Below are 13,099 nucleotides of genomic sequence, written 5' to 3' on the forward strand. Positions count from 1 at the left end.
CCATTGTTCCCGACTCCGACAGAGCCGCCTTTGTGCTGTGCGGCCCGCCCCACGCCGCGGAGGTCCGGATCTGCGGCTGGCTGAGCGCGCCGCAGGAGCCATTCATGGGAATGCAGAGACGCAGAAAAGTGGCCCAAAAAGCCCAAAGGCTGATTTCTTGAGGCCGCGGAGCCATGGCAGCGAGAGGGCAATGACACATTTTAATGCCATGCCAAGCTGACAACCTAACCGCTGTCACCAAGACCCAACAGCAGACACAGCAGGGCCCTCCCTGCTCCTGGGCTCGGTGGAGGTCCCCGAGACGCTTGGTGCCTGGAAGCCGAGGGCTGATCAGGCAGGAAGAACCGCGCCGCTCCTGTGGGTGAGGCCCTTCTCCCTGGGCGACTGACATGCTGTCCAGGGAGGGCGCCCAGGGCACAGGCGGTCATCAGTCACTTTGTCACTGACAAAGCCCCAGGCCCCCATCCCCCACCTGTGCTGCTTCCCCACAGTGGGCGGTTGAGAGCACAGTCCCCAGGCTCAGACCTGTCAGTGCCAGCTCCAGAGATACCCAGGAGGCCGTACAGGTCCCCTGCAGAGGGTGTGGCCGTGCACAGGGCTGAGGGCCGGCCTCAGTGAGTGCCACGGCACAGCAGCACCCAGGCCTCGCAGGTTGCCACCCTCTCCAGGACCAGGCGAGTGGCAGGGACCAGGCTCCATCACTCTGGAGACGGGGGTCAGGGCGGTCAGAGGGAATAAGGGGCCACGCCTCAGGGCCCTCAGCAGGGCCAGATCGGAGGAGAGCCAAGGCCATATACCTGCTAATAGCAGCACAGGGATGGGAGCCCAGCCCAGACTCCTTGGTGCAGAGCCCTGTGGGGAATCCAGGAGGATCGGGAAGGCGGGCGCAGGAGCCACGCAGGCCACACTCACCACAGCAGCGACGGAGCCAGCATTCAGGAGAAGGGGCCCCTCCAGCTCCAGCGCCCCTGGGAGCGCACTACTGGAGAATGCAGCCTTCCACCCCTTCTCAGGGATGCCACAGTGGAGCTATGGACAGGGTACACACTTATGGGCACACGCACCCACACCTGTACACCTACACACACGTGTGACACCACACCTGCACGCATACACATGAACACACCCCACAAATGCACGCACACTCACACCGCACACACACATACACATGCACTCCACAGGCACCAACCTGCATGCACACATACCCACATGTACCTGCACACATATCCACACCACGTGCACATGCTCCCCCCGTATATGCACCACAACCTTTACACACACCCACACACATGCACACATACACACATGCATACACCCTAGCACACATGCATACACCTAGCACACATGCATCCACACACATCCACATGCCCACACCCATGCATGCACACACCCACACACACATGCACACACCCACAGGCACATGCACACCACACAGGCATACACATTCACACATGTACCCCAAACACCACAAGCGTACACATATGCACCCACATGAGCCCCCACACACATGCATCAGTGCACCCCCGCACACATGCACACACCCAAATACGCAGACACATGCACCTACACACACACCTACACAGGCATACACCTGCACTCACATGCACCCACACACACATACACCCGCACACACATACACCCGCACTCACATGCAACCACATAAGTGCACTCACATGTGCCCACGTGTGCACACACAATGCAAACCCCCACTCCCTTGCAGCATGGACACACCCAAATAGACATGTACCCACACACATATCCACACCACACAGGCACCCCAACACACCCACACAAGAGTGACACACGTATGCACTCATGCACCCACACATGCACACACAAGTTATCCACATACAAATGCACACATGCACACATGAACACACACACGCAGATGTGCGCACACCCACCCCCTAAACAAACCCAAGAAATGTGCACTCACATGCATGTACGTGTGTGCACACACAATTACATACATAATTGCATGCACACAAGGTGTGAAACACTCACACGCATGCACAGGCACAACATGCACACTGAACACTATCCTTATAAGGTGCTGTTAGGAGGCAGGACCTGCTGGCTGCTGTTCTCCTTCATAACCCCACCTGCCTTAGGGACCCCTCAGGACACAGGTTCGCTTGGGTAGAGGAAATGGTCCTCCCACAGTCCCCAGGGGTTGCCCTCATAGGACTGCCTCCCACTCCTGCTCGGAGAATCTGACGGTGCTGGTCACAACATCACACATGACTCTGGGCAGGGGCCCCACACACACGTCCCCCTCCACATGGACTGCTCCTCCCACTGTCTTCCCCAGAAAGCCTCCCAGAGGCCAGAGGGTACCAGGCCCTGCCCAGCCCCTCCCTCTCGGGTCCAGACTCAGTGCCCGCCAATCCCTGCCCTGCCTGTGTGAGCCCCAGGCAGTTGTGAGCCCCAGGACGATGGTGGCCTGGGAATGACTGCAGTATTCTGCTCTGCACAGCCCAGGCTGAGACAGGTGTGGGTGAGAGGGAACTGGCCCCGGGAACAGAAGGTGGGGGCTGAGGAGGCAGCTGCCTGGGAGGCGGGCTGAGGGGGCAGGCAGCCCAGGCCTCGCCACACTACTGGGGAGTGCAACTCGGCATTCTGCACGCACAGGGGCGGGCAGGGGCTCAGGTCAGGGGCCCTCTAGGGAGCAGAATGGGGGTCAGGTGGAAATCGGGGACCACCCTGGGCAGAACTGCTGGTCTCAGGGCCTGTGTTCATCACTGCTGCAAGCCCAAGCTGACGGAGCACTGTCTTATCAACCATGGGGGATGCTGGCGGGAAAGGTTTCCACGAGAGGCCTAACTGGAATGGGCAGAGAATAAACCCAGACTGCCTGGCTGTGGGGCCTGAGCTTCAGCAAAAGGCCCAGCTGTAGATGGGGAGGGACACAGGTCCCAAGATCAGACACATCCCACCAATGGGGGACCCCTGCTTCCCAGTGACAGCCTGTCATCTCCACAGCATCACCGGTGAAGCAGCCTGGAGCACTGGGGGCAGGGGCCCAGGCGCAGGTGGAGGTGGCCCCCACGCTCCCACTGACTCTTCAGTGTCCTATTCCCCTCCCACCACAGCACCCCACGGCACCGTTTTCTATCCTTCCCACAAAAAAGTCAGAGAGAAAGTGAGCCATCCCCATCCAAGTCCATGGTGAGGGTGCAGCTCCAGCCTGTGGACAGGGCTTGGGGGCTCTGCCACCTCCATGGGGCAACTCCAATAAGGCCATTGGCAATCGGCAAGCGCAGAGCAGAGTGTGCCTCCCAGAGCGGGCACAGCCTTTCCCAGTGGCCAACAGGGGTGGGTGGACACACCGACCTGCCCACCCACCTACCTGCCCGCCCACACCTACCTCTCCACCCACACCTACACCTGCCCAGCACACCTACCTGCCCACCCACACCTACCTGCCCACCCACACCTACCTCCCCCCATCTACCTCCCCCCACCCCTCCACCCACCTATACCTGCCCACCCACCTCCTCCACTCACACCTACCTCTCTACCCCCCACCTGCCCACACACCTGCCTGCCCCCCCCCCCCCCCCACCCACCCACCTACTGCCCCCCACACTACCTCTCCACCCACATCTACCTCCCACCACATCTACCTCTCCACCCCTATCTGCCACCTTCCTGCCACTCACACCTACCTCTCTACCCACACCTATACCGCCCAGCACACCTGCCTGCCCACCCACACCTACCTGCCACCCACACCTACCTGCCATCCATACCTACTTCTCCATCCACACCGACCTGCCCACCCACACCTACCTGTCCAGCACGTAGCCCAGTGCCTTGTGCCGGATTCCCGAGTACACGGAAGGGCTTGTTCCCAGGCGACCAGATTGGAAGCATCATGGAAAAGATGGATATTCACCAAGTCAAAGGCACTACAATCAAAAGAGAAAAGGTCACGTCACCAAGGGCCGGAGCCTCTGGGTCACACCTTGTTCTCCCAGGGAGCCCGGGAAGCTGAGACCTGCACCGGCCCCCGCCGTGCGGAGCCCCCGAGGCTGTACACCTGTCCCCCGACCTGCCTTCCGACAAGGCCAGAGGACAAGAAACCTCCAGCGAAGTCTGAATACACCTTTACAAATGCAGTTACTCTGGGCAACTGAAAAGTGAGCTACTTTTCTTTAAAGAGAAAAACTTATAGATGACTATGGAAACTGTCCCTGACGGCTAAGCTAAGAGGAAGGGCCACCCCTCAGCCTCAGCTGATGCTGCCCAGGGATGCCGGCTGCACCCATCGGGGACCCTGTAAGGCAGGGTGGGGGGCACAGGGACAAGCAAGAAGAGTGCTTCATTTCAATCCCAAAGGGAAGACCCTTGGGAAGCCCCGTGGGCTGGCTGTGGCCTCCAGGCATGTGGTCGGCAAGGCCTGATCAAGGCCTGAGCCTCTGTCACACTGCAGGGGACCCTCAGCACCTTCAGCTGGCAAGGACGTGTCCCCTCACCCGGGGAGGTCAGTGCAGGACTTGGCATGGTCTGGACACTGTCCCACAAAGCCCTCCTGCCCGCATGTCCTCCACAGGCTCCGAGACCCAGCCCTGTCTCCCTACCAGGAGGCGCCAGGAATGAGTGTGTGCAGGCGGCCTTGCCCTCCTCCAGCCTGTGGCCCAGCTGCCACAATGACCCCAGTGACGCTGCCTGGTGAATGTGCCCCGCGTGCCCCCACACCATGCCAAGGCTGTTCCTTGTGACCAACAGCAAAGGGGGCCTGCAGCCTGCACTGCCTAGGGTGGGCACGGGACTGCAGCTCCTTCTCAGCTCCCTCTGTCCTCCCCCTCCCTCTTCTTCCTCTTTCTCTCCCCCTCCTTCCTCCCTCCTCCTCTCTTCCCCCTCCCCATTCTCCTCTCCTACCCTTCTCTCTCACCCTTCCTCCACCTCCTCTTTTCCCCCTCCCCCTCCCCTTCCTTCCCCCACCTCCTCCTCCCCCTCCATCTCCCACCTCCTTCTTTTCCCCCTCCCCCTCCCCTTCCTTCCCCCTCCCTCCCCCACCTCCTCCTCCTCCCCCCTCCCTCCATCTCCCACCTCCTCCTCCCCCTCCCTCCATCCCCCACCTCCTCCCCTCCCTCCCTCCATCCCCCACCTCCTCCTCCCCCTCCCTCCCTCCATCCCCCACCTCCTCCTCCCCCTCCCTCCTCCTTCCCCCACCTCTCCTCCCCCTTCCCCCTCCTTCCCCCACCTCCTCCTCCTCCCCCTCCTTCCCCCACCTCCTCCCCTCCTTCCCCACCTTCTCCTCCTCCCCCTCCATCCCCCACCTCCTCCCCTCCCCCTCCCTCCATCCCCCACCTCCTCCTCCCCCTCCCTCCATCCCCCACCTCTCCTCCCCCTCCCTCCATCCCCCACCTCCTCCTCCCCCTCCCTCCCTCCTTCCCCCACCTCCTCCTCCCCTCCCCCTCCTTCCCCCCCCCCTCCTCCTCCCCTGCCTCCCTCCATCCCCCACCTCCTCCCCCTCCCCTTCCTTCTCCCACTTCCTCCCCCCCACTCACTTTCTGGACTCTCGCTCCTCCTGAGGATGTCCTGCCCTGAGCAGCCCCACGGAGAGGCCCAAGGGGGAGGGGCAGAAACCCCTGCCCACAGCCCCAGTGAGCTTGGAGATGAGTCCTCTGGAAGGCCCAAGGTGACCGGGGCCAGAGCCCCAGAAAAGCCACTCCTGGGTCCTGAGACACTCACAGCCATGACCTCGTATGTGTTTTTTAAAGCTGCTAAGTTTAGGGCGATGTGTTACACAGCAGCACATAATAAAGCAGCGAAGTTTTGGAAAATCCATGAAAACAAAATAAAAACAGTATTCAAATGAGACGTGATGGCTGGAGGGACAGGTTGGGGAGCCACCTGGAAGCCACCTTAGGAAAGCAGGTAACAGGTTTCTGTTTCTTATCATGCAGAAAAGGTGGGGCGGCGCTATCGAGAACATGTGCAGCGCAGAAAGGCCAGGCCGGAGGATGCGTGGATGAGACACAGGCTCCGCTACGTCTGCGCTCGGTCTGCGGGTGGACCAGGCTGCCAGGCGGCTCTTACGCCATCTCACTGGGCACCACGGGGCCCCAGTACTAGGGGGCCTCCCTGCTGACTTCTCTGTGCAGCCGGCTCTGGCCAGCGGAACTCTCCAGCTGCGCGGAGGGACCGGGGCCGTCACTGTGTCTCCACTGGCACTGGGCACCCAGATGTCTGACTTACAGGGAACAGTGACAATGCTCCGAATGCATCACCGTGAACAAAAAAGGTCAGAGTGGCAGGTGGGGGTCAGGCAGCTGGGGGCCCTCGTGCAAAATCAGTATAGCCTCCAATGAGGTGTGTGGAACACGCCGCTCGTGCAAGATATAAAAGGGTAAGAAACGTTATGGAAATTGACAAAGCACAGAGACACACCACGTACCAGTCTGCAATGCACCACCTTGTCCGGATGAAGCCTTTTCTTGACCATTTGCACTGAAAAATAAACACGTCACACAAATGAGCCAGAGTAAGCGGGCAAGAGCAACACGTGGGTCCCACACACCTAAGGGACACAGAAGATGCTTTCCAAACAAAAAACAGCAGGGCTCTTTCAGCACTGATGGCGCCCCACTAAAGAGAACTGAGCTGTGCACCTATCCTCAAGTGGGGCTTCGCACAGAGATGCCTGCAGGGGCTGTTGATGCCAGCCTGGGGTGGGAGGGGGGGAGGATATGAAGAAACGTGCCAGCCTGCTGCCTGTGAGCCCCATGCCCCTGTGTGAGAGCAGCTGCAGGGAAACCACAGTCACCACAGATGCTGATCAGGGAGCTTGAGACACACAGCCACCCACGGCTGGACCACAGGAAGACTTGAGCAGCCGTGCCCAGCCAGGCGTCCTGGACAGTGGGTGAGCTGCCCAACCCAACAGTGTGTGTGGCCTCTCACTGATTCCCACCACCCACCAATGCCTCTCACCCACCGATACCTCTCACCGACTGACCGCTCACCCACCGACGCCTCTCACCGACTGACCGCTCACCCCCCCCCCCCCCCCCACCGACGCCTCTCACCGACTGACCGCTCACCCACCGACGCCTCTCACCGACTGACCGCTCACCCACCGACGCCTCTCCGCCCGCTCACCCACCCCCCCCCACGACCGCTCACCCACCGACGCCTCTCACCGACTGACCGCTCACCCACCGACGCCTCTCACCGACTGACCGCTCACCCACCGACGCCTCTCACCGACTGACCGCTCACCCACCGACGCCTCTCACCGACTGACCGCTCACCCACCGACGCCTCTCACCGACTGACCGCTCACCCACCGACGCCTCTCACCGACTGACCGCTCACCCACCGACGCCTCTCACCGACTGACCGCTCACCCACCGACGCCTCTCACCGACTGACCGCTCACCCACTGATGCCTCTCACCGACTGACCGCTCACCCACCGATGCCTCTCACTGATCTCCACCACCCAGCACAGCCACCAAATGTGGAGCCTGAGCTCTGGCCTGAAAGTACCCCCAAAATTCAAGGTGAAACAGTCACCAGCATGAGATTCCAAAGAGGGGGGTTCTTTAAGAGGCAGCAGGGCTCCCCTCGAGATGGCATGGAGGCCCTCCTGCTCTCCCACCTCCCACCTCCCACCACGGTAGGTTCCCCTGCTGGGCCACCCAGCAGAGCAGTGGCCAGCCACCGGGGCCACCAAGCATGCAAAGTGTGTGACTGAAGAACTGAATTTTAGATTCCATTTATCTTCATTAATTTTAATTTAAACAGCCATGCAGAACAGGGTAACTTCACAGCCTAGGCCTCTTGGGAAACCCTTGAAAACCACAGAAGGCACTGGGAGAAGGCTGACAGAGTCGAGTCCAAGGTCCACAAAGGAAAGCACCTCAGGCAGTGGCAGGGGAACGGCAGCCACCAGGGCAGGGCACCGCCCATTCCGTTCCCAGCAGCAGCCACATCAGGGGTGGATGGTGGACAGGGGCTGGTGGTCTTGGTGCTCACGGGCTGGTGGAGAAGGAAAGCAGGACAGGGAAGACCCTGTCTCCTCCACCACACCCTAAGGTCTGCCGAGGAGATGAAAGCAGATGGGAATCTGGAGTGAACTGCGGATGAAACACCCGTGAAGGAAGAGTCCTGCGTGGCATGCTCCCTCTATCTAACATGGAGAGCGCAGAGATCAGAGGCTCTCCCTTTGACCCCACCTTGTCACTGGCCACTGTCCCCTTTGGCTCCTCCAGTATGTGCACATGCCGGACAACAGCTGCCCAAATGTTCTCTGCAAGGTCACCACAGCCTCCATAGGCAAACTCCTACAGACACTTGCCCTTCATCTCGCCCGGCCTGTTGGTGGCACCTGGTGGCACAGAGGCCCCTGCAGCCCTGTCTCCTTCTCCCTGTCTCCCTCCAGCACAGCGCCCCCCACAGCTCCCTCCTGGGCATGGCTCTAGGGCTGTGGATTCCCAGGTATGAGGCCTTTCTTTGCCTGCCCCCACCCCAAGTGCTCCCTGCCCCCTCCCTAAGTGCTCCCACTCATGCTCAAGAAGGGAAAGTCCAAGCCCTGCACACTGGTGGGGGTGATGCTGAAGCCAGCCAACCCTTCCCGCACACACTGCGTTCTTCCCCTGCGCTCTCGATCCACCACTGCTGTAAGAAGTGCCCTGGCACACGAACTGTGAATCCTCTGAATGTATGTTTTCCTCTCTCTGGCTGTTTTAAAGGTTTTCTCTTTGTCATCAATATTCTGAAGCTTCACTGCCATCCAGGTATGGGTTTATTTTTATATACCCTGCTCTGTATCCAAATTGTGCTTGGGAATTAAATTTTTTAAAATTTCCCCTTATCACTTCCAACACTGCTCCACTGCTTCTTTCTAGAATTTATTTTGGGTCTTTATGTCTTTTAACTGCTCTTTTCTATAAAAATAAAAAACATACAAACAACCAAACAAACACAAATCTTTGTCTGTCTTGACTATGTTTAGATGAACTCCTTAACGACATCGTCTAATTCTCTGATTCTCTCTTTGACCACATCTAGTCTAGAATCTGTCCTGTAATTTCTAATGCAGAATGTTTAATGTTTCTACAGGCTCCTCTTCATATTCCCTTTTCTTGTTTTATTTCTGTTTTAGTTGAATAACATTTTTAATGAACCCTATCTTTCACTTATCTCTTTGAGCAATTTAAAAATACTTAAAGTCTGTCGGCTTTTCCCAAGAAATCAACTTTATTTGGGGTGAGTCTGTATTCTGGTGTCTGCTCGTCTCATAGACGTTCTTGGTTTGCAGTCTCCTGGGGAGTGAGAGGCGCCCCCTCCTCACCTGTGCAGTTCCATGGCTGCCCCACCCAGCATTGTAAAAGGTCTGGGCTCTCTGCTCCCCAGTGATTCTGAGGCACCCACAGATGCACCCTCAGGGTCCATAGGTGGCTCCAGGCTTCCTCCTTCCAGGGCTGGTCCTTCTTCACTCACCTGTAAAGTCCCAGGCCCCAGGTAAGCAGACTTTTAAAGAAGTAATTGGCTTTATTTTTCAGAGCAGCTTTAGGCTTCCAGAATAATTGAGCAGAAGGTACAGAGACTTCCTGTACACTCCTCCCGGCCTGGCCACGCACTTGGACGCCAGGCTGTGGCTCTACTTGTCGAGGAGGATCCGTCCTCACACCACGAACTGGCTCTGGTACTGAGCCTGCATCCCCTGCTGTGCTCAGGCTGCCCTGCTTGCCAAACAACATGGGCTGAGCCAAAGCTCCTGGAGGCTGGCCAAGGCGTCCCTAGGCTACTGGTCTGGCTGCTGCACGGCGCCATGCCCAGACGACCGAGGGAGCTCTATGGCGGGGTGGCGGGTTCCCTGCGTTGTGTACCAGACACTTGTCTCTGATTCCAAACGTGTCTACCTCCTCTCTCGGGGAGGCCATTTGCCCTGGGGAGCCTCTGTGTTCATTTCCCGTAGGTAACTGTGTCTGCGACGGAAACACATCAGTGGGAAGCTGAGTTGTGGGGAGAAGTGGGTGCTGCTGATGCCCACAGCGGGCTCCATGCTCCCACCGCCGGTGCAGCTGGGACACCCCCAATGCTTGGACTCTCTCCCCTCCACTCAGCCTGCACTCCAGACAAGCTGCCTGACACCTGTCTAGATGCCCTTCCTCCATCCTCCACACTCCAGACGAGCTGCCTGCTGCCTGTCTAGACGCCCTTCCTCCATCCTCCACACTCCAGACGAGCCACCGGCCGCCTGTCCAGATGCCTTTCCTCCATCCTCCACACTCCAGACGAGCTGCCTGCTGCCTGTCCGACGCCCTCCTCCATCCTCCACACTCCAGACGAGCTGCCTGCTGCTTGTCCAGACGCCCTTCCTCCATCCTCCACACTCCAGATGAGCCACCGGCCGCCTGTCCAGATGCCCTTCCTCCATCCTCCACACTCCAGACGAGCTGCCTGCTGCCTGTCTAGACGCTCTTCCTCCATCTTCCACATGTCCAAATCCAGCCTGTGCTTTCCGGGGAGACTGCCCACCTGGAACAGCCACCGCCCACCCCCCACAGCCCAGCCACGCACAGGATCCACACCAGCAGCATCCAGGGCCTCAAGGCAGTGGGTAAGACAGGACTGCCGGGCTGCCAGGTTCAAGTCCCAGCTGTGGGGCCTCAGGCACAAGGAGGGGAGGACAGAGCCCATGTTGCCGGCGGGCTGCAAAGGTGTGGCTCTGTGCACCAGTAGCTGCCGTGGGCTGGCATCCCACACACAGGCACACACCCAACCCTCAGGCCGACCAGAAAGGGAAACTGAGGCTCACAGGTTAAGAACTGCACCTATGGTCCCTTGGCGGATTTAGGCCACAGTCACCGGGCCCAAGGCTGGGTTCTCACCCATGGGGGCTGCCGTGGGAAAAGAAGGCTGGACATGTAACTGGTGACAAATCTACAGTAACTGGGTGAGGCTCCTCTGCTAGTGACAGTGGGAGGCAGGCGTCTTTCCAGGAGAAAAGGTACCGTCCCTGCAGGCCGAGGCGCCTCAATACGCAACAACTCCCCTAGAGCACCAGCGGCTCATCTTCCGTGCCTCGACACCTCCTGTCTAGGGGGACTGGGTGGCCTGACATACTTCAGGAACCAGACGCTGCAGCAGAGGTCAGGCCGAGCCTTCAGAAGCCATGAGGGTGAAGCTGTGTGTGTGGGGGGGTGAAGCTGCGTGTGTGTGTGTGTGGGTGAAGCTGTGTGTGTGTGTGTGGGTGAAGCCACGTGTGTGTGTGGGGGTGAAGCCGCACGTGTGTGTGGGGGTGAAGCCACGTGTGTGTGTGGGGTGAAGCCGCGTGTGTGGTGTGTGGGTGAAGCCACGCGTGTGTGTGGGGGTGAAGCCGCACGTGTGTGTGGGGGTGAAGCCGCGTGTGTGTGTGTGGGTGAAGCCACGCGTGTGTGGGGGTGAAGCCGCGTGTGTGTGTGGGGGTGAAGCCGCCGTGTGTGTGGGGGTGAAGCCGCGTGTGTGTGTGTGTGGGTGAAGCCACGCGTGTGTGGGGGTGAAGCCGCGTGTGTGTGTGGGGGTGAAGCTGCGTGTGTGTGTGTGGGGGTGAAGCCGCGTGTGTGTGGGGGGTGAAGCTGCGTGTGTGGGGGGGTGAAGCTACACGTGTGTGTGTGAGAAGCCACGTGTGTGTGGGGGGGTGAAGCCGCGTGTGTGTGAAGATGGCCGAGGGCCAGTTCCCCAGAAACCAACTCCAACAGGGGCCTCCAGCTGGTGGGTGAGAAACCGGCGGTCAACATGAATGGGAAGACAGGCACCGCGGGCACAGGGTTGTGCAGGAGGCACGTATGACAACGACCGCCAGAGCCCAGATCCATGTCCTCGCCAGCTGACGACAACCACAAGAGCCTGGATCTGTCCTCGCCAATGCAGTCACCAAGCAACCGGGACAGGTGTCTCCTGTACCAAGTCACAGGGGTGACTGCAGGGGACGCTGGCCTTGTGAGACAGTCAGGACCAGCTCCTCCGGGAGAAACGGTGAGTCCGAAGGGTGGGGGGCACCCCACGGGAGGGAGGGGAGTCCCAACCCCAGTGTGTGGGCTCGGCAGGGAGCCTGGAGGCCGCTTCTAACCAGCACCGGCAGGACGCCCTCAGCCAGCTCCCGTGTCCAGACTCACGCTAGCGCTCCTGCCACTGCCCCAGGCCCACAGTCACCCCTGTGTAAATGTGCACCCCGGCCCACCCCAAGCATCCCACAGCCCACTTCCTGGGTGCAGGCGCTGTCCACGTCCCCCGCTGGGATAGCCCATGAGGCTGGGGTCTCAGTCCTGCTGGATGGAGCCAGATACCCAGAATATATTGTGGAACGAGAGAGCGGAGGTGCTCCATGGCATGTGGAGGCAGGCACTTCCCATGTGCGTCAGAGCTGTGCCCGGGCACTGCCTATCCTGCTTCCAGACAGGCAGTAGGGCCCGGGACACAGGGACACAGCACCTCCCTGCACGCACGCCTCTTAATTCTGACAGGTACAGCAGAGACCCCAAACTGAGCACATCCAGGTTTTTACCTAGAATTTGCGATAACCGTCAACAGTTTTACTTCCATTAAAAATGGAAGGCATTTGTAAATTTTTGAACCAAAATTAATTATTCTTCTCCTGAGTTTTCAATTATTTGTGTTAATTAAGGTGTGTGTTTGTGTCTTGAATCTATGTGCATGTGGGTACATCTTGGTTTTTTAGATTTTTAAGTTTTCCACAGTAATGGAGAATTTTTTTCAACATTAATTATCCATAGACTGAATAAATAAAACGAGAAACAATGTTATTTTTGAATAATATAAATTGGTAATAAATGTAATTTTAGGATTCTAATTTAAGATTTTTAAATAAACTGCAAATAAATCTCAGAAAATTTAACAGTATATTATCATAACCAACTATTTTCTAAAGTATTTGTAGAAACTAAGTTCCTTTTGAGGTAAGGTCATCAGAGCAGCTACGACTGCACTAAGACTACGTTTCTAGGGATTTTACAGCAGGAACAAATGAAGCCACAGCCCACAGCGTCCTGACACTTCCATGGCCCGTGGCTGCAGGTGCAGTCGCATCCTTGGGTTTAGGGTGGGATGCGCGGTGCGGGGAGAGTCCTCACGGAGGGCGC

General features: G+C 58.5%; 1 protein-coding gene across 1 annotated transcript in view; it reads right to left on the reverse strand.

Annotated features, from left to right (window-relative positions):
* INPP5A (inositol polyphosphate-5-phosphatase A) overlaps positions 1-13,099 on the reverse strand; it is a 258,361-nt gene that overhangs the window by 75,862 nt on the left and 169,400 nt on the right. Inside the window, exon 7 of the mRNA XM_030805019.1 lies at positions 6,407-6,459. Within this exon, the coding sequence (XP_030660879.1) occupies positions 6,407-6,459 (53 nt within the window). The remainder of the gene's footprint in view (positions 1-6,406; positions 6,460-13,099) is intronic.

The sequence above is a fragment of the Nomascus leucogenys genome, chromosome 3 (assembly GCF_006542625.1).
Source record: "Nomascus leucogenys isolate Asia chromosome 3, Asia_NLE_v1, whole genome shotgun sequence".
Lineage (NCBI taxonomy): Eukaryota > Metazoa > Chordata > Mammalia > Primates > Hylobatidae > Nomascus > Nomascus leucogenys.